We start from the raw sequence: 22,464 nt of genomic DNA, 5'->3' as shown, positions 1-22,464 counted from the left end.
GATCTGGTCAGACAGGAAAGACAGCTTCAGAGGAGTTAATAATCTTACTTTATTCTAGTCTAGTCTTCTCAGAAGGGTTGCTGATAGTGAGAGCATCAACTCCTACAACATTCCCTAATCACCAGTCAGAAGGAGGGGGGGCAGCTACCCCTACATCTCAATGGGGTCAGTTGAGACAGGTACAGCTTATGCAGTCCCTTAAATCTCCTCAAGCCTCAAGGGGGGGCCAATTGAAGCAAACACAGATTCTCCCCAATACTTGATGGGGACCAGTCAAGGCACACACAGCATTCCAGCTTTTGCATTCAACCCTAAGGATTCCCCTGTCACTGACCAGTGCCCACCTGCTTTACAGGGCATCAGACAAAGAAGGCATATTGCTAGCAATAGCTTCCAATTTTACATTACCTCATCCCTGTATCTCACTGCACAGTCACAGTGGATATTTACAATTTAAGCACAAATGTTTATATTATTTTTCAAAATACCTCAGTGTGATACAGAAGTAATTCTGGGTCCTCAAAGACTACATATGGGGGTGGCCAGGTAGCACAGCAAGTAAGAGCACCAGCTCCAGTGTTGGGATCACCTGGGGATCGAATCCGAGCTCAGATACTTAGCACCACACCCAGAAATAACTGGCCCTGTAACTTTGAGTAAGTTACTTAACCATGATTGCTTTAAAAAAAAAAAAAGACTAATATGGTAGCAGCAAGCAAGCTATGGCAGGGTCTACTAAGCTAAAAATGCTAGTGTACTCAACTGTCAGCCAAGCACCAGCCTAGTCAGCTGTGTTCAGATAAGCTCATCACAAAGTTAGCTTCAGGGTGATGAACTTTTGACCACAGCAACTCTCATAGACTATCAAGTCTGTGTTCTTTGTTTTGTTTTTGTGAGGCAATCAGGGTTAAGTGACTTGCCCAAGATCACATAGCTGTCAGGTGTTTGAGGCTGGATTTGAACTCAGGTCTTCCTGACTCCATGGCTAGTGCTCTATCCACTGTACCACCTAGCTGCCCCCACAATATGCATTCATAAGAAATGAGTCAATTAACAATTATTTATAGTGCTCATTATGTGCTAGCCATTGTGCTAAACTTATAGGGATACAGCACCTGTTCTCAAAGGTCTAATATTCTAATGAAAGACACAAGTAACCTAGTACACACAATACATACAGAACAAATAGGGGAAATATCCTCTGTGACAGATAATGAATCTTTGAAGTATTGAGAAAGTGTTCACAAGGTCATAGGATGAGAGCTGGAAGAGACCTCAGAGTCCATTTAGTCTAAAATTTCCTCATTTTACAGCTAAGGAAACTGTGAGGTAGGATTTGAACCCAGGTCTCTGACTCCACATCCATTGATATTTTTACTGAACATGTACACATGGCTTGTCTTCACCCCTGATAAGATTGTAAGTTCCTCAGGGGCAAAGATCACAATTTTTTAAAAAATTGCATTTGTATGTCACCTATAGGGTGCACGCAATGGATGTAACTGACAGTGTTTGTGTTTTTGGCAGGCATTCTTTGTGAAAGAATACATTTTAAACCACCCTGAAGATGGAGAGAAAATCACCCGCTTGAGAGAACTGATGCTTGAGCAAGTAAGAAAGGATCCATTTTGCTATCTATTGATTCTTTTTAAATACTCCAGGATCTGTTTATTTGCATACATGTGTAGGTAGATAGATAGATGGATAGATAGATAGATAGATGATAGATAGATAGATAGATAGATAGATAGATAGATAGATAGATAGATGGATGGATGGATAAATGTATATGTGTGTACACATATACACATATACATGTGTATGTATATGTACATATAGATATCTATATTGCTATATAACCATATATCCATATCTCTGTAGACATAATATATATAACTAGATATATATTTATATCTCTATATATAGTTATATAAAGATATATGGAGATATATATCACAGACAATCTCCATGAAAGTTCTATCCAGATCTTTTATCATGGTTTGAAGTAGAGCTCAAAGATTACAATCACAGAATGAAAGCTTCAGAAGGTCTTACCAAGCTGGGCAGGGTTTGGGTACAGTCTGGTGAGCTTATATGTTTACCACTGCAGGACAAGAATAATACAGTTCAGCAAGGTCTGTCACCAGAATTGTAGCTGTGAGGAGAGAGGATTTCTCCAGGCACAAGTAACTCATGAAAAAATCTATGAAGGCATAGAAAGGTCGCCATCTGCCTCAGGAGAGGGTATACCCACAGTTTTGTTCTTGGATCTCAGAAGCAGTAAAATATGTTGTTGTTGTTGAATCTTTTTAGTAAAGTCTGACTCTTTGTGACCCTCTGTGGGGTTTCTTAGCAAAGGTACTGGAATGGCTTGCCATTTCCTTCTCCAGTTCATTTTATGGATGAGAAAAGTGAGACAAATGGGGTTAAGAGACTTGCCCAGGATCACACAGCTACTAAGTGTTTGAGGTCAGATTTGAACTCACCAAGAGAAGTCTTCCTAACTCCATGTTCAGTGCTCTATCCATTGTGCCACCTAGCTGCATATTTAAGTTGCCAATTCTTATCTGTTATTTGTGTATCACCTTGTCTCCACTTCCTCTGCCTTATTCAAGGTAGAAGTAAATTCAGTGGTGACTAAGCACTCAATTTCCACATCTATGAAAGGTAGAGGTGGAACTAGAGTGGCTTCTGAGGCCCTCTACCTGATCTGAAAACAATGACCCCAGTGTAGGCAGATTCTCACAAGCACTTGTGTTCTCTTTGCTGTAGAAATCACATCAACCTTCCACTAATACGGAGGTTCTTAACTAGGGATCCGTGAACTTATTTTTAAACAATATTTTGATATAATCAATTATTATTGATTTTAAATCCTACTTAGAAAAATTACTTGACCACTTGAGCATATTTAAAAAATAATAATGGAATCTCCTATCAGCATCAAAGCAGTTCAACACTGTCCATAACTGAGCACAAGAAATTGTAATTGTGTATTTCCTTTTGCCCATTGGTAGGTCTTTACAGGTATATGACTTTTTTATGTAGTAGATTTGATCTTTCCTTAAAGTGTATAGATGAGGATATATAAATATAGACACATGAAAGTATAACATGGTAGTATAAAGAGCCTTCCTTGGAATCAGGGATAGCTAGGTTCAAGACCCACATCTGACTCATATGTGTTCTGGGCAATTCTGTTAACCTTAATGTCCCTGGTTGCTCTCTAACGCGATAAGGCTCAGAGAAGGTGCAACTGTGCTTTAGTAGAGGGAGTTTCCTCATCAGAAATTCCCTATACCAGGGTTTGAAAGATCAAAGCTATTTGCATAATACTAAGATGCTTTAATTTCTTTTTTTTTAATTTTTAAAAAAATTTCCAATATGGTAAATATCAACAGATACAACCCACATAAACAAAAGATCTTTGGAGGCTCCTCAATAGTTTTTTTTTTTTAAGCAATCGGGGTTAAGTAACTTGCTCAAGGTTACCCGGCCAATTATTTCTGGGTGTGGTGCTAAGTATCTGAGCCCAGATTTGATCCCCAGGTCATCCCGACACTGGAGCTGGTGCTCTTACTTGCTGAGCCACCTGTCTGCCCCTAAGCAATTGGGGTTAAGTAACTTGCTCAAAGTTACACGGCCAGGTGTTTCTGAGGGGGTGCTAAGTGTCTGAGCCCGGATTCGATCCCCAGGTTATCCTGACACTGGAGCCGGTGCTCTTACTCACTGTGCTACCTGGCCGCCCCTCCTCAATAGTTTTTAAGGGTGTTGTAAAGGAGTCCCAAGACCAAAAAGTTTGAGAACTGCTACCCTGTGCCAGTAAAATAACAGTTAGATTCTCAGTCCTCCCAGACACACACATGGATTTTCAAACTAAGCAAGAGGACTAGTCACTGTTATTTTTTCTCCTCTTAACAACTCTGAGAGGAATAGCAAAGAGAATCGTGGAAAAGAGACTAATAAAAAAAGGCAAATATTAAGAATCATATGGTTATAGAGAGTTGAAGAGCAGAGAACAGTCAACTTCATCTTTCCTGTGGTGAGGCAGGGCACCTTCCACTTGCTGTCCCATAGCTACTCCTGCCCACTCTTCTTGCATTCCCCTAGAAAGAAACATCGTTTCCCCATTGACAAAGTGGTACAGGCTCAAGTTGATTAAGATGGGTTGTGGTGATAACTCAGAACTATGTTTCATTAATGAATATGTTTTCTTTTATGTTATTGTTACAAAGGCACAGATTCTAGAATTTGGTTTAGCTGTACACGAGAAGTTTGTACCTCAAGATATGAGGCCTCTGCATAAAAAGCTGGTTGATCAGTTCTTCGTGATGAAGTCAAGCTTGGGTATACAGGTGTGTACACAAAAGGCATCGCACAGATTAGCCATGGAGGGACAATCAGTCTGACTGATAATGATTTTGTTTTTGGTTGAAGGGAGGATTAAATAACCAATAGTGACATCTTTTGGTCATTCTGTTATACTACAATGTTTATACAGAGGAAATCTCAACTGTTAAGTCTTTTTGCTATGTTCATGTTATTACCAAAAAAAGAAAGGATGCGGGGCACACTTGATCATAATGAAGCAAATTTATCTTTATATACCTATATATTATGAAAGGTTTTTAAAAAATTTAAATGGAGCTTAATTTGAGTGGAATTCATAGATAATATATGGAAATGTTTTCCCACAAGTTACTTTGTTCATTTGATTACTGTTCTAAAGTAGCATTTCTTTCCCCTAATATATTCTTAGGACTTCTCTGCATGTATTCAAGCCAGTCCTGTCCATTTCCCTAATGGAAGTCCTCGGGTCTGTAGAAACTCAGCACCTGCTTCTATGAGTCCAGATGGTGCAAGAGTAATTCCTAGGCGCAGGTAAGTCAGAGACTGAATTATTTTATATTTCAGGTCATTGGCATTTTCACAAGAGGATCTGGAACAATCCTCTTATTCTTTATGGCATAATTTGTCAAATACACTCTTTCTTAATGAAATAATTAACCTACGAGGCAGCTGCAGACATCTGCCGCTGGTAAAATAGCAACAGCATGAGGAATAAATAAACTCAAAACGTTTGACTCTTGAGATAAATGTGGGATGACAAAACGTGATGTATACTTTTTTCTTTCTGTTTTATGCCATACCAGCATGTGATAAAGTGCAATTCCAAGACTGAGTTAACAACCATTTTTCCCCCTGTAACAGCCCATTAAGTTACCCAGCTGTCAACCGATATTCTTCCTCTTCATTGTCCTCACAAGCGTCTGCCGAAGTAAGCAATATCACAGGGCAATCAGAAAGCTCTGACGAAGTCTTTAACATGCAGGTAACATCAGTTATTTATCTGTCGTATTTATATGTTCATTCCTCCCCTTTACTTCTTCCCCCCCCACTCTCCCACCCCCACCGCAATCATAGAACTTCCCAATCATTTTGTTATATCAGAAGTGTGAACATGAGAGCAACCAGTTATCTAAGAGCAAACCTCTAATAATAATGGTAACCGATGATTCTACAACATTTTAGAGTTTTCAGAAGACTTTACGTATATCGTAAGGCCTTATAACAGTATCGTTGTCTTTGGAATGATGGAAAGAGTTTCTTCCAGAATTGCCCCGTCTGCTCAGAGAAGGCACGTCCCTACAGGGAGGAACCTAATGAAGCTACGCCTTGGCGAGCTTGGGGACCTTGCCTCCTTTTATTCTTTGTTGCTATCCACACTAGATATCTCGAGATGAACTGGAAAGACGGACATTCTTAATATTTTAAGCGGTCATTTTTCTTTCACATAACAGGATTGGGAGTTTTGTGGGGTTTTTTTCGTATATGAAAAACGTAACATAGTGTAGCTTTGTCAATTATTTATGTAGTCAAACTTCATCAGTGTTGACTGTTACCCTCCTATATCTATGTGAATGTGGGGAGTGATGAAAAGATGTATGTACTGCAAAATCAGCTGCGTGAAGCATGACATCTGTCACTTTTGATTACTTTACCATCTGACTGTATGGTATAGTGGGAAACCCAATAGAATCAAAGATTCTGGGTTCAAATCCTGGTTTTGCCATGTACTACCTATGTGACCTTGGTCAAGCTAATTAGCCTCTCTAGACCTCCGTTTCCTCTCTATAAGATTAGAAGGTTGCTTCCAACTCTAAACTAATGCATAATCTTAAGAAATCCACCAAAATGCAGTTTGTAGTAGTTCAAAAAGAGCCTGGTCTAAAGTTGAACTTTGTGCAATTTATGGGGGTGGGGTGGGGAAACCTCTATCAATCAAATTAACAGGGGCAAAATTGCCAAGAGAATAAAACCATTTTGTTCTCTTAAGCAGTTGAAACAAGCCAGAAACATTCATGTACAAGCCCCAAAATCAATTCAGTCCAAAAACACATAAGTATCTGCTGTATGCAGAGCACTGTTCTAGGAGACAAACAAAGTTTTGATAAAACAAACTCTAGTAAGAACGTCATTTCAGATATAATATTTAAAACATCTTCTTATCTATTTATAAAAGCAGATTCTGTAAGGATCCCTAATCAGATCAAACTTTGAGCTGTGGTTCATACTTGACACTAATGAAACTTCATTTCTTTTGAAGTATTGAATAATTCATATTCCTAATTCAAACTCCTTCCTTCAATAATTCTGAATTCAAAACATCTTACTATATTACAAAGGGGTCTTTTCATTTAAGATAACATTCTGACTTAAAGAAAAAATCAGTAGTTGTGTATAGCTTTATAAAGCATTTCTGTATTTTTTAAAGCCTGTGAGCATAGTTTGATAACAACTTCCCGTGTATTTCCAGCCAAGTCCATCTACCTCAAGCTTGAGTTCTACTCATTCTGCTTCACCTAACGTGACCAGCTCAGCCCCATCCAGTGCCAGAGGTCAGTGCCAGAGTAGGAGGTGGAAATGACATTGCCCAGATATCCCTTCATGCCCTAGTAAACTCCTCCTTCAGGACCCTTCACTCTGCAAATTGCAGAGAAAATGCGGGTCTTAATTTGGAGAGAGTAGGGAATTCAAGAAGGGACTTCCCCTCTGAATGCATCCTAATACCCCTGTCCCCACCAGACTGACCATCTCACCTTCTTTTTTTCCTTCTAGCCTCCCCTCTCCTGTCTGACAAACACAAACATTCCAGAGAAAACTCTTGCTTGTCTCCTAGAGAGAGACCATGCAGTGCCATCTATCCTACTCCCACGGAGCCTTCACAGGTAGCACTCATGGGAATGGGAGGCTTAGTTAACCAGGTGCAAGGGAAAAGGTAATAATCTAATGTTGGACTGCTTAAAACCACTGGTATTTCTCCAGAGAAGTTGACTTGAGCTTCTCTAAGGCAATGTCACAGGCAAAACAGGGTTGGAACAAAATGCCAAATTTTTGCATACAGTGTTCAAATTACATTCTCTCTGCCCATGGCCTGAGAGTTCCTTTTTGGTCATATTAGCAACTAAAATACATATAGTATTGTCTGTCCAAAAGAACGTGGAGGAAAATAAAGGTTCTGACCTTGATTTTACCCTTCTTGGTCACAGCCTCCCAACTTCATGCAGCTTTTAATGTTTTTTAGAATGTGGTATGTGTGTTAAACATCATTCAGGATGCCTTTTGTGAATTAGAATACATCCAGAGGAGGGTGACGCAGATGATGAAAGATCTAGGTACCATTACATAGGTGTATTAATTAGAGACACTGGATTTACTGGGGGATATGATTGATAATTGTCTTCATTTGAAAGATTGCCATTGCAAGAAAGGTATTCATTTTACTCTGTTTAGCCTCCAAGGTCAGAATAGGGAACAGTGGGAGAAGCTGCAGAAATGGTGCTTTCACTTTAGTGCTAGGAAAAAGGCATTAGGAATTAGAACCAAGACTGTGAGAACATGCTGCCTCAGAAGGTTTTCACTGGAAGGCTTCAAGCAGAGGCTGGACGACCCTGTGTCTGGGAATTCTTTAAGGAGATTCTCATTCAGCTCTTGGTGGGCCTCAGTGGCCTCTCAGGTTCCTTTTGAACTCTCAGACTCTGTGGTTTTAGGATCCTTTGGAAACATACTACTTAGCAATACCTTTAATCTGCTTAAACCTGATGGGACAGTTATATTTGGCACCCCTTTCATGACATCCAGGAAGAATAGAGGTGAATAGAGATCACCATCACAACTTGGGAAAAATATTTTAAACCGCCCCTCCCCCCGCCCCTTGTTTCATTCAATAAGTATTTGTTAAGTGACTGCTGTGTGCCAGCTGCTGTACTTTGGCCTGGGGATAAAGACAAAATGAAACAGTTCCTGGCTTCAAGTCGCTTATACTTTGGGAGGCAAGGGGAGTGGGAGGAGGTAGATGTCTTTTCTGTCTCCTTTCTTACCCTGTATATGAAGAAATTTCACTGGGATTCAGAGATCTGAAGATAGTTTAAGAGTTGTAGCATGATGTAAAGTTGAAGATCCACAACACTCTTTGGTCTTACAAATTACATGTAGGTGAATTTAATCTCTGAACAGATAGCAGGTAAAATCTGAGTAAATTCTAAATCATTTCTGTCTTTTAACAGAAGTAGAGGGTTTTATTTTTTCCATTCATCCTTTTCCACTCCATATGATTTTCCAAGAGAACAGCAGCTATATCTTAAAACTGAAAAAGAGATATTTGATTTGATTGGTTCATCTCTACTGATTATGTGATCTTCTTGTAATCCCAAGGCACCTCATCTGTAATACTCTGGTCTCTCTCAGAAATTATGTCTGAGTGCATTTGGCTGAACTAGCTAATCATTTTTATTTCCCTTTGTCATTTGATGTTGCAAGGGAATTTCAATGTTGTTCCATCTGCTCAAGGAAAATGCTGCCAACATAAAGCACTCAGGAAGTCATGAGTACTTGGAATCTTTTGAGTTCCTCCCCTTGTGAAATTTTATGCTGTGTTGACACAACAAAGGATTCCCAAATCATGCCTTTTGCCATGTTTTATCTATTTTTGAGGTCATATGTTCTAACTTTTAATATATGTTTTCTAAATTTTTGGGAATAAAGTCTTTTCACCCTAATATTGAAGCCAGTGTTTTATCTTTAATTCTCATTTGATTTTATTTGCCATAATAGCATATATGCATATTTATAGTGTTCCATAGTTTAACTTTTATTTAAATTGAACTCAAGAAAAATCAATCTACTTTTTATTTTTTAATGATTTTTCTTTTTTTACATTGTCAAATATGCCTTCTGACTCTCTTACCCAGAGAACCATTTTTTGTCATAAAGAAGAAAAAAGAGGGATCATCTTTTTCACCAGAGTCTAATAATATATATAACGTTCTACACCTATAGTCTTCCCACCATGAAAAGAGGGAGACTCATTTTCTCATCTCTTCCCCAGGGCCTAGATTGGTCATTAAAATTGCATAGCATTCAGTTTCATTGCAAAAATATTTTAAATACCAATTTTGTTGATATTTCTATGTAGGCCAATCCAGCTTCTGAATGTTGTTTTTCCTTTCTGAAAACAAATGCAACAACATCTTCTTTCATTTTTAATTTTTGTGGATTTTTTTTGTTTGTTTCTGCTTTGGCTTTTTCCCCCCTAAAGCATAACCAGATTCTTTATTTCTAGGTTCTTTGTTCCATATTTTAAATTATTTGGAACCAAGTTCAGTTGTGAGATATTAAGTTCTAAAGAGTGTTATAAGCCAGCATGTTCTGTTGCATTATAAAACATCAAATTCTTCTGAATTTCCAGAGGATGCTGTTTAATCATATTGGAGATGGTCCTTTGCCGCGAAGTGACCCTAATCTTTCAGCACCTGATAAAGGTGGGTCTAAGCCCAGCCCATGTGCTCAAGTTTTCTTTATCTTCATTTTCAAAGTCTTCTGTGTGTTTAATGATGCCCTTGTCCTTGTCACTTAGTGAAATATTTTTAATAGTCAAAACTGGTCTTTTGGCAGTTTAAGAAAGATCTACATTCATGATTCTGTTCTTCACAATTCGTTTTCATATAAGACTTGAATATGTACAGGGAGTAAGAAAGACAATCCTCAGTTAGTGGCTTTCTGCTGGTGCCTTAATGGGCCACTGTGGGAAATCTCTATTCCTTAGTATAACAACAACAATAAAAGGTTGCCAATTAAGTTCCTTGTTTGGTGTAAAGAGAATGGTAACTTTCTAGATTGATTTCATACCTCCGTTCTTTGTCTCCATTAAAAAGTGCTGTGTCCCAGCCTCATCTGTTGTTTGCTGTGACACTGGCTTAGCTCTCTGGGCAATTAAATGGTATTTAAGAATTACAATCCAGTGCATAATGGAAGGTACCCTGTCTGAAAGTCACTTGAAAAAGAACTAACCACGTCCTAAATTGCAAATAGCATATTAGCATCAATCTGTGTAGCACCGCACAGAATGAAATGCAGATTAAACATGTCCTCCTCATCTATTTGGGAATAAAAATGGCCTTTCAGGAAATCACCCATTTGCCTCTTTCAGGGTCAAGCTTCAAATGTGGAAGAGGTCCACAGGCAAATGAATCAAAAGCCTTTAATGGAAATGTCCTTGCTGAAATGCATTTTAATTGCCCTTCATTAAGAGCATAGCCAACTGCTTTCATTTGAATGTACTGGCAAATGAATATAAAACTTTTCAGTACAAGTCACAGATCCCTTAGGTCCTGACCAAGTAGAATTTAAAAGCTAAAAATGTCACTTTGATGCTTACAAATCCAATAGTGAATGCTGAAGGTTGAATTGAGAGGTGTAAGATTGTTCACTACCACTTGCGATGTTACTTTAAAAAGAACTGTGGCTGGATTTTTTTTAAAGGATTTCAAGTGGGGTCCACTTAATTGTTTGTGGTACTCATAGCCATTTGTTCATTCTAATATTTGTACAGTATTAGCCATGAGGTTTAAAATCCTTGAAGTTGCCAGCAGATGGCAATGTCTGTGTAGATCTGCTGAACTCATCTTGTTTAAATCAGTCTGTATGTGTATGTGTAATGCATACATGTATTGAATGTGTATACATATTTATGTGGGTGTGTCTGTATGTATGTTCATGAGAGAGAAGGAGAGAGACAGAGATGAGGAGGGAGAGAGAAAGAGAGAGATTGCCTTCAGTGCCCTTGTTTGAAAAATGGCCGCTCTAGATTTCAGCATCTTTCTGGAAACTAGAGCCACTTTATCAGTCAATCAGAGAGCATGGGAGAATGAGCAGTAACATCCTTATTGTTTAGTAGCATCTTTGTGGCCCACTACAATTCATTTAGGAATTTTTCTGAGGACACAGGGCCTCATCTTTCCTCCAAGAACATATGATCCAGTTGTTTTGATTGTCTATCATGTCCCTTCTTTTTAAATAGCACTGCCCAACAGTTGGGATGTTAGCATTTCATTGCTTCTCCTTAAGGGTGCTATTTGCCAAGAAAGTTTCATAAGAACCAAGTTTTAAAATAGTCTCAAGGATATGTCTGCCATCTGTTATCAAGCAACTAAACAGTTTCTGATTTTCAACAAGCTTTTGCAATCCTGCCTAGAGTTAAATAGTTCTATTTGACAGCTAGACTGAAATGAAGAGAAATACTATCAAATTAAATATCAAATGCAACTGTAAGTAGCCCATGAAATAATGGCTTGGTATTCAGAAGGTTTCTTATTGGGTTGTTTTGTTTTCTTTTTTAATTTCCTGCTTTAATTTTCATTTTGAGTAATTCTGACTTTCTCCTGATATTAAAGACTCATTAAGTCACAAAGAAGAGCTGGAACCATGTGTATTTCAGCTTTCTTATTCCCTTCCAGCTGTGAATCCCACCCCAAGCAGTTGGAGCCTGGACAGTGGGAAAGAAGCCAAGAACATGTTGGATAGTGGGAAACTTATATCTCCCCCTGTCCCTCCAAGACCCACACAGACTGGTGGGTATTTGAGCCATCACTTCTGGAAAATAATTTTTACTAATCACTCCATCCTATCTTTAATTACTCAAAAAAAGAGAGATGTTCATTTTCTGAGAAAGCAAAACTGATCAGGGCCACTTGTCTTCTAATGTTTCCCCTTCTACTCTGAGCTGCTATTCTTCTCTAAGTATTGCAGAAAATTGATACTGGAACAAGCCAGTGACCCTTTCAGCCCAGCAGTATTCTGCTTCTGACTCAGATGTTTGTAGGAAAGTGACACTCTCCATAATATCATTGTCAGAGATTTAGAGATGTTACCTAGCCTTGCTAACTCATCCTTTATCACATTATCCAACTGGTTCTTGTCAAATTTGATGCTTACTCAGTTAATTTTTTTCCTAATCTTATTCTGACCTGAAACCAAGTCAGTCATTACAAAACAGAAATGCAGCAGTTATTAAAGGCTACCAAGAGTGCCTTGCACATAGCAGGATTGATAGTTATAACAATAATCATTTATTTGTTGATTAATGTTGATTAGAGAGTTCTTCTATCTGAGCTTATATGAAACTTCCTTTTGTTTGTTCCGTGATGACTAGGCTTGTACTTTGTTAGTTTTCTGAAATGACCTATGTGTCATTTGTTAAATTCCAGAATTTTTTTTAAGGAAACAAAGATGATTTCATAGCCTCTTTCTTCCCCCCCCGCCACAAGTAGTCTGCTCTTCTGAGTTTATGTTCTATATCTGTCAAGGCAGAAAGGCTCCTAAAAAATCTATAACTGGTTCTTTAAAATGGCTCTTGTATGATTTAACAGCTAGACTAACAGCTTGTGTTTCTGATGCAGCAATCTATTGCCCCACTTCAGGCTAAGGCATAGGAAGGCCAATTTGAAAGCACAGCTGTAAGGATGAATTTTTAGAGTCTCCTGAGAACTTGATTTTTCAAATAGTACATACCTTAACTTCAGACATGACCCTTATAGAGTAGGAGGCAAGGGAGAAGACTGGGGACTGAAGACTAAGACCTCCTCTTCTAATCTCTGGCTTTTAATGATTCTATTTACAAATAACCCACTTTCTTTTTCTGAGAATCAAAAACTGAGCAGGTCAATTGTTTTCCAACGGCCCCCCTTCTACTCTAAATTCTGATTGCAAGTCAGGGAGCACCTATACATAGTTATACATGTATACATATTTACATGCATACACATATGTTGTTTCATTCAAACATTTGACTATTGGTGGAATTACTTCTTTTGGTAGGATGGAAGAAATCACAATAATATTGCTACTGAAATGAGATTTCAAGTCTCACTTCAGTAAACACATTGAAATGTGTTTATGGTGTCTCCCAATAATTTGGATTATCTCACACAATCCAGTGGTTACATTTATTTGGCTTTCACATTGGCCAGTGGACAACTCAGAGCAAGCCAGGGACTTCACAGGCTGCATGTGTGCAATTAGCCTAAGTCCAGACCTGACCTAATGATGTGAGTCAAGAGATCTACATTTCCTTCTGCATGGATTGCATATCTAATCTGTTGTGAAGTTTCCATTTGTGTTTGCTATTGTGGTGATCTATAGCTGTCTACATCTCTTCCTTATAGCTATTGAATAGTTTTGTGTCACTGCACAGAGTATACTTAAAAGACCAGTTATTCTAAAGCGAAGTGCAGCATTGCTTTGGATATAGGAGGATCTGACAAGCATTCTGTTTGTAGGCTAACCATGTTCTATCAGACTGTGACTGTCCATCCACAATTAAGTGTTACAGGTTGTGGTTTGATCCATAGCTAAAAAGATCTCTGTGGTTCGACTGTAAATATACTTGTGAGCAGTAAAGAGAGGTCTGTCTTGCTGTGCCAGAAAATATAAAGTATAAAATTGGTCTCAACCCTGATCATAAACTGCTGCCTATGAAGTACACACATATACACAATGTACTTTTTTAAAATGGAGGAAAGTACACTTAGCACCCACCCAGAAACACCTGGCCGTGTAACCTTGAGCAAGTTACTTAACCCCAGTTGCTTAGGGGTGGCCAGGTGGCTCAGCGAGTAAGAGCACTGACTCCAGTGTCGGGATGACCTGGAGATCAAATCCTGGGCTCAGACACTCAGCACCACACCCAGAAATAACTGGGTGTGTAACTTTGAGCAAGTTACTTAACCCCGATTGCTTAAAAAAAAAAAAAAGAAGAAGAAAATGGAGGAAAGCAGTGTGATCACAAATGCTGTTTGTGAATATTTTAGCATCAAAGGAGAATTCAGTTAATAGAGAGGCTAGCCTAAGCATCATGGTTTCCCTTCCCAGTTTCTGGTATTGACAGAATACTGTCACTTCATATTTGAAAAACTTACAGAATGATGTGCAGTCCTAGGTGTAAATGTAAGAGAACACAAATAAGATATATTCCTTTCTCTTGTATTTACATGGTCATGTGTATTCTGTTTGGGTGTTTCAGGAGTATTCAGAAGGCGAGGTAAAAGTCATACTCAAGCACAGGTACTGCTGATGATTTTCTTTAAGTTACTCTGTTTCTGGTCTGTGGTTCTCCTTTAGCTCTCCAGGCCACAGGCAGCACTCCAGGGTTTATAAATGTTATTCCATCAATGAAACACCAGGCTTTCAGGACATCTAGCTCTTGGCATGGACTCTCATGAGTGCAGTGATTTTTTTATTGGTAATTTATTAGTGATATTTCTGTAGCCTTGAAGTTTTATATATGTTCACATTTAGGGTCTATTCTACGATGGTGCTGGTGGTGGCTTAACATACTAACCTTGGGGATGAGAAGAAGGGAAGGGATTTTTTTTTTGGTTCCTCAAAAATGGAGAGGCTGCTTGGAATGAATTGTCTGGCTTCTTTGAAATGAAATGAAATCTTTCTGTTTACAGCTTCACCAGCAAGACATGGAACATCAGTCTCCCCCTCTCCTGCTGGGCGATCTCCGATGAAGGTACAGGAACCTGGTGCATTTTACAGGGGAGACAAAGCTTCACACCCTTACTCAGCCTTATTTCATACCTCAGACTCATGACTTTTAAATGTATACTGGGAGTGTTCATCCTCAAACAGATAATTTAATTCAACAAATATGTGTTAAGTGCCTTATACAAAAAAAAAAAAAAGCACTGTATTGTTAGAGATAAAAAGATGAAAAGTGACAGCCCCTACCCTCCAGGAGTCTACTATTCAGTAGGAGAGAAAAGGCAAGGCAGAATACTCATGGATACATGCACCAAGGTAGGAAGAAGAGATTGAGTGAGAGGATATTCAAGGACATGCTAAAGTTTCCCATGGAAAGGGGGGAAATGTTGGTTGCTTACTTCCTGAATGCTGCACAAGGCACAAATTCAAATCACAGGCATCATTCTGCCAAAACAGTCTAGAGAGGGGGGAAAAAGATATAATAGGCATTGAATTATGAGAAAAACATACATCATGAAGACCAACACTTAAGTTAAATGCAGGGGAAGTCAAAACTCCTCAGTCATTTTGAGCAGGCTCTAGGTCCAACCTGACTGAAAAAAACAACACAAATTAGAAATCAGGTGGCTGTTCTTTCAAATCCTCCTCAGTCTTTTTCCTGAAGGGAGTGGCATGCTATGATGTCTGTTTACTTTTTGTTAATGCATCACCCTCATCCATCTTAATGCCAGCTGTGTTTGCTTTGAGATCATTTGAAATGTCCTGCTAGCATGTGAATTAGAAATGCATATTTATGATTGAAGGAGAAGGGAGCCCAAGTCCCTCTATCCTTCCAAAAACAGAGATGGACAAATGGAAAAACTTTCAGAGATAAGTTTGGATTGGGATGAAGACATAAGCTATTTACAATTTCAGTACCTAAAACATCCACCCTGGAAACCAAGAACTGCATTTAGCCTCTTAAATTGAATCATACTGTGTACTAGGATTGTCAGGATAATCACTTGGTAATATAAGATTTGAATTTTAGCATAATCACCTTTTTTTAGATACTCTTACAAAAGAGGTGAGTATGAGGTTGAAGTGAGAATTTCAAGAATTTTTGCACTTGATATGAGAACACACAGGTTTCATGTCCATTGTGCTGATGAGGTGTTTCGAAGCTAATGGGAAGAGAGACAACTTAGCCTCTCCAAACAAATTGTGGTAGGTCAAGGAGACCTTGAGTCATCTACATTGTTAATAAAGCCTGATTGTACAAGGTAAGGGCTCTCAAAGCAAAACTGGAGGAAATCACAGAGAAGTGTGATTTCATTCCTGCTGCCAGACTTTCTACTCTAGCAATTTGCTGGCGAGTTAAATGGTCTCATTATTTTAATTCTGAAGGGATACGTGTAGAATCTGAATGATGTTGAGAGCTATAAGGTTTACAGGGGTTATTTAATGATGAGATATATGTATATGTGCATTTATCCATATATACACACATATATATTTGTGAAAATGGTAGAGTAGAATTTTTTTCCTATATTTTTACATCTAGAGTAGAATTTCATAACATAGCCACATTGGAACAGCCAAGCTTGAGGAAGGAGGTATCATCTTCACGTTTTTATATTTGCCCTATTAGAGCTGTGACATGTTGACATGGGCCTTTATGCAGGCTCGATATGATAGTCATCATTTATTAGGCAACCTGATATAATGGGTAGAGTGCTGGACTTAAGTCAGGAAGCCCTGAATTTTAATTATGGCCTAGACACTTCCTAGCTGTGTGGCCTTGGGGGTGTCACTTAACCTTTGTTTCTTCAACTGTAAAAATGAAGATAATAATAGCACCTACCACACAGGGTTGTCATGAGGATCAAATGGGTTAACATATGCAAACATTAAAACCCTATATAAATATTATTATATCCTAGGTTCAAGTCCTTTCTTTGACATCTCCTCGCTATGTGGCCATAACCTAAACCAGTTAACTGTGAGATGCACATTAAGTGCTTTTCAAATTTTAAATAACTAGGTCAATGTCAGTTACTGTTATGATCATTATTATTGATATAAAAGTAATTTATGCCCGTTATCTCATTTGAATCCAGCTAGACAGGTAATTTTATAAATGAGGAAACTTAAGGTCTCAGGTCCAATGTCATACCAGTTATTAAATGACCAAGACTCAAACCCATTTCTTCTGACTCTAAGGTCAACACTCTAACCCTGATGCCATACTGTTGTTCATAAGAAATATTTTGGACAAATCCTTACAAATAAAACGAATCCATGGAAAAGTTACCTAACCTATAGCCTATAGCGATACTGGACAATACTTCTGGAATAGCCAAAAATATCTGACCTGAATATATTTTTACTGACCCTGACAGGCATATTGACATGTTAGGCCCTCATCATTTAAATAGGGAGAGAATATGAAGAATAGATTTGAAATCTATACAAAAGTGCCACTAGATATCACATGTGTTGTCACTCCAGAATTACGTTAGAGGGCACACTGATACCAAGTTAGAACAATCTGAGAATAAGAACCAAATTCTAATGACTAGCCTTAGCTACCTCAGTCTGAATTTAGGATATATTTTGGTGACAAAGACAGTCATGAATTTGGATCCTTTAAAGAGGTGGGCTTATGATTTCATATGTATAATGGGTATCATGTTGCCTGCCTTCTCACTGAGTAGGGAAGGGAGTAGAGGGAGTTAGAGAATTTGGAACTGAAAAAAAATTTTTTTTAAGAAAAAAAAGAAATACCTTAATTATATATAGACTGCCTAGAATTGGAGTTTTGGGACCAGGCAGCATTTTTTTTTCTTTTAAAAAATAAGAAAGGTTTTTGAAGGTGCTTTTCTGAGATAAGAATCTAGAGCGAAAGCAAAAGAAAATAGATTGAGTCTTATGTTGGTATCTTTGAAAGCAGATTCTTTCCTACCTTTTGAAACTTATTTAAAAGTAGGGTTTTTCTTTTCTAGACTCTGTGTCAGTCATGTGCCCATAGAAATTCTGCATCATTGCCTCCATTTCTGAAGATTCTAGTTCCTCCTTCCAGGGCCCCTATGGGGTTTTCAGTATTATCCCCTTGTTTCTTTTTAATTCTTTGGTCTCTTTTAATATCTATCCAGATTACCAACCACTACTGATCATTTCAATCTCTCTCTTTTGCCTTCCTAATGATGATAAAGTTTAATAAGGTTGATCATGTGGGTGGTGGGATGGACCAGGAAGCATTTTATTTTTAATCTGAATGACAAAAACCCACAATATTAAAAACATAAAGGGAAGGATTGCAGAGTTTAGATAAAACATAGGCTCTGTCCCCATGGATCTAATACTATTAATCAACACATTTATTAAGTGCCTTCTATGTGTCAAGCACTGTACAAAGCATTTGGGATTATAAATGCAAATAAGAAAACAATCCCTAATCACATGCAATTTATATTCCAATGGGAGAGCCTATAAATATATGCAAATGTACACAAAATAATAAAATATAAGGTAGTTTAGAAGGCGTTAGCAGTTGAAAGGAAACACAGAAAAGTCTTTATGCAGAAGATAATACTGGAGCTGCACAATTAAGAAAAAAGACTGTGTATGAGACCAGAACAAGGAAGTTGTATTCCAAGGATAGAGGACAGACTGGGATACTAAGGTAGGGAGACAAGATTTGGGGCAATATGTGTGAGGTACATAAAAAAGGCCAATCTGGCTGGATTTCAGAGTGTGTGGAAGAGAAATAATATCAGTCTAGGGAAGCTGAAAAGATAGCAGGGAATAAGATACAAGTACATAAAAAGGAACAAAGCACAATGTTATATATGATTTGCCAAAAGTGGTTCTTGGCACCCAGGAGTCCGGCAAAGGTTTGTGAAGGAGATGGCATTTGAGTTGAGTAGTGTGGCATAATAGAAAGCACATAGGCTGCCCCATGTGAGATGACCTGACTTCAAATCCTGCCTCTGATCCTTATTACCTTGGTTTCAGTTTCTTTATCTATAAAATGAATTGGTTGTGCTAAATGGTTTCCAAGTTTCCTTAAGTTCCAGAATTTGATGCCTAGGGAATTCAACAGGCAAAGATGGATGAAAGAAGATATTCCAGGCAATTCACTATTGATTTGATATAGCCTTTCTTACTGTCTCTGCTCTCATCTTTCTACTCTATTTTCTTTTGTTTCTCATTCTTTTGTCTCTTTCCATTTTCACTTTGCTTTTGAACAGGGTTCCATGCAATCATTTACCCCATCTCCAGTGGAGTATCACTCTTCGGGATTAATATCCAACTCGCCGGTCTTGTCAGGAAGTTACAGCAGTGGGATCTCGTCTTTGAGCCGGTGTAGCACATCTGAAACTTCAGGCTTTGAAAATCCAGGGAATGAACAGACAGTCGGCATGTCCACCTACAGTGTGCCTGAAGAGCCAGTGAGGAAGGAAAGTAAAACGCCCCCTCCTTACAGTGTTTATGAACGAACTTTGAGGCGCCCTGCTCCTCTACCTCACAGTCTTTCCATCCCTGTTACTTCGGAGCCCCCCGCCTTGCCACCCAAACCTCTGTTGGCTCGATCAACCAACCTAGAGAATGGCAGCAGGAGGACCGAACAAGTCCCTCGGCCCAGACCCCTTCCTCGGAAGGTTTCTCAATTATAAGTCACTTTTCTATTCCCTCGCAATGAATTCTTTACCATTTACAAAGTAATAAAAGTATGGTGAGAAGAAATTTAGTGTAGGCACTTTAATATTTTACCCAGATTTTTCTTTAAATAAATGAAATAAAACTTGCTTATTAATATTATGTTGCACAATATTAAATAAAATTACTGATCTAGAAGGCCAGATATTACAGGAAGTGTGGATGAGAGAATTGCATTAAAACATTCTAATTTGAAAGTGGTAAATAGTGATATAGACTTTTTTGTATCTTTTTATGTTTACTTTTTTACATAGTCTAATCTAAAATCAACACAATGCTGTCATTTGTGTTAAAGTTGTATACTTTTTACTGAATACTTGATACTACAAGAAAGCTTATTTAAATCAGTGCACATCCTAACACAATTGTCCTTATTCTAGAAAACTTCCGAAAATAGGGCTGAGGTTTCTGACTTTTTCACAAGCAGAATGAAAATCGTACATCATTGAAAATCAGGTTGAAGGCCAGTTTCTTAAAGTATATTATTGAAGGGGTTGCAAGCATCAGGTTTGGGGAGTACCTTTGTTCTGGAGACAAAACACTCCTTTCAGACTGCTTTTGAAGTTTGACAGCTGTCTACATATGTAAAACTATACTTTGAGGATTCATTGATGTCAATTCTTCAGTGTTCTTGTCTCCACTGTATCTCTTTCTTTTTAAGGTGCAATTCACTTTCAGTATTCCAACAGCTACACTAAGCAAAAGACCTTGTAGAAATGTTTACTTGGATTTTGTACCTCCTGACTTCAGAAGGTTCTTACATGAAATTGGTCATTGCAGAGGAACAAATGTTCCCGTATTAAATAGGCACAAATGAATGTGTCCCATTAACAAGAATACAGGAATCAATGCTGGACAGTATTAAATCAATATGTGTAAGTGAAGGGGTAAAAAAACCCCTTCAAGAATATAGATTAGTACGACTACATGGCATCAGAACTTGTAAAAGGCAGAGGCATTATTGACTCTCCATTCTTCACAAAGCAAGAAAATTCCTTCTAGGCTCTACTTTCTTAACAATGGAGTTTCTCTCACTTAAATCCCTTTTGTCCTCTGCTTGGAGAGGATACCTGTAGTCCAGTCTAGTTTGAATTGCCCAACATAGCATCTATAGATCTAGCTAGTAATGCTAATGCCCCAGTTGTAGGAGTGTGGAAAAGCACCTTGTATGTAGTATGTATTTTGTATCTTTGTTTTTTCTTTAACTGACTGTTTATAACACTCACTTGATAATAGACGTATGAACTGTATTTAAAAATCATACTGTTAAAATATTTTCCCTCTTTTGTTGGGAAGCTCATGTTGGTTTAACTGTGTTTGCTTTTGTCGATAGCTTAAACTGGAAGGTGGTGACCACTTTTTTATATTCTCTCAATGAAACCATCCAGCAGGTATATGCTGTTGAGGCTGGTTATAGAGGTTTTCTATAATAAATGTTCAAGTATTTTTGTACATAACTGGTTAATTTTAATAAGAGATACCATTATGTGTAAAAAAAAATAAAAGCAAACAGTTGTGTATGCAGTATGATTGTTATAATTATGCCAAATACTTTATGTATGAAAAAGAATATTTGTACATATGTGCTTTTAACAATAATTCTGCCATATTGACTTTACAATTTTGAATGTCAGAAAAAATTAATATATGTTAAAATATTTATGTTTAGTGAAAGTATTCATAAATGAGAAAAGAAACATATGAATTTGAGCTTTGTATCTTGCAAGTTTTTGCAGTCTGAAATTTCTTGAACTTGCTTTTGATTATAACATTTTGTGTTTATAATCACATCCTAAATGATGTGGGAGGTTCCCTATTTCTGTTGTTATAAAGAGGTAAAGCCACCCATTTAAACAAGGTGTCCCTAGTAAGATAACAAAGCTTCTCTGATTTCTTTTCCCTGTGTAGTTTAATAGATTTGTTGACTAGTGCTTGAGCACAGTATGAATCAGTGTTATTTGCTCTTGAAGCCATTTTTTTTTTACTTCTGGCAGTGAACAGAGTTGTTGAATTTATCATGTGCGTGTATTACTGAAGTCAGCTTTTGCAGCAGATTATTTCATGAGATTCTGTTTACCCAGATGTTCATGTTGGTTGCTGCAGAATGGTAAATATGAAATAAAATTACTTGATTAATCTTAACATTTTCTTATTTTGTGTGTGTTTTTACCTAGAGAAGTAGCTGGGCTTATCTGTCTCCCAGAGTGAATATTTCTGACTGGTCTCTTGAGACGACTGCTTTCTTCTCACGTGAAGCAATATTTCTCATTGTACTACTTTTTTCTAAGTTACACAATTCATGTTTGTCATTCAGAGGGGAAAAATGGAGATGGTACCAGCTTCGGCTTCCAATTGGTAGAGAAGTAGGTTAAATTTACCTCTTTAGCTGACCATTTATTAGCTTAACTAGGTCCCTGTTTTATCCTTCAAAGCACCAGAAAAGGAAGGACTCAACACAAAAATGACTGTCATCTGCAGTGTAAAGCTGCCGATGTACCTTCCCTTTGCCGACTGTGACAAACTGTCTGGGAGCCAGCTGTTTTTAGTAAATTCCGTAAAAGTGTTCAGGAAATATATTAGGCCCAAAAGACTGCATGTAAATAAAAATTTCCTTTTGCTTTGTGAGCTGTTCACATGTTGCAAATAAGTTTTTTACTCTGAAGTCCATACTAATCAGACTCTTCTTTCATAACTTATGACAATACAATCTGACAGACCATCAGAATTTTATAGATTATTTCTCAACACAGTTCTATGACTTCAGTCACCATCCTTTTAATGTTGTGGACCAAAGTGCCACTCCCTCCTCACCACTCCCCTGTAGTGTATACTTATTAGAACTTAAACTACTTGAGATCAGGGACTGCCTTTGCTTTTGTCTCCTGTATCCAAGGTGAGTGGTGCCCAGTAAGCAGTTAATAAATGCTTTTTCATTCA

At 37.9% G+C, this 22,464-nt stretch overlaps 1 protein-coding gene across 1 annotated transcript in view; it reads left to right on the top strand.

Moving 5' to 3' along the window:
• Window positions 1–21,669, top strand: part of DOCK4 (dedicator of cytokinesis 4) — a 577,420-nt gene extending 555,751 nt beyond the window's left edge. The window contains exons 43-52 of the mRNA XM_069107030.1: window positions 1,528–1,611; window positions 4,236–4,355; window positions 4,760–4,881; window positions 5,212–5,332; window positions 6,818–6,899; window positions 7,120–7,229; window positions 9,749–9,821; window positions 11,796–11,909; window positions 14,793–14,854; window positions 19,059–21,669. Of these exons, the coding sequence (XP_068963131.1) occupies window positions 1,528–1,611; window positions 4,236–4,355; window positions 4,760–4,881; window positions 5,212–5,332; window positions 6,818–6,899; window positions 7,120–7,229; window positions 9,749–9,821; window positions 11,796–11,909; window positions 14,793–14,854; window positions 19,059–19,484 (1,314 nt within the window). The 3' untranslated portion in view covers window positions 19,485–21,669. The remainder of the gene's footprint in view (window positions 1–1,527; window positions 1,612–4,235; window positions 4,356–4,759; window positions 4,882–5,211; window positions 5,333–6,817; window positions 6,900–7,119; window positions 7,230–9,748; window positions 9,822–11,795; window positions 11,910–14,792; window positions 14,855–19,058) is intronic.
• Window positions 21,670–22,464: the final 795 nt, after the last annotated feature.

The sequence above is a fragment of the Petaurus breviceps genome, unplaced genomic scaffold, assembly GCF_028583685.1.
Source record: "Petaurus breviceps papuanus isolate PSGF00001 unplaced genomic scaffold, PetGlider_PUasm1.0 84, whole genome shotgun sequence".
NCBI lineage: Eukaryota > Metazoa > Chordata > Mammalia > Diprotodontia > Petauridae > Petaurus > Petaurus breviceps.
The sequence above is the reverse complement of the archived record's forward strand: the minus strand, read 5'-3'. Positions and strand labels throughout refer to the sequence as shown.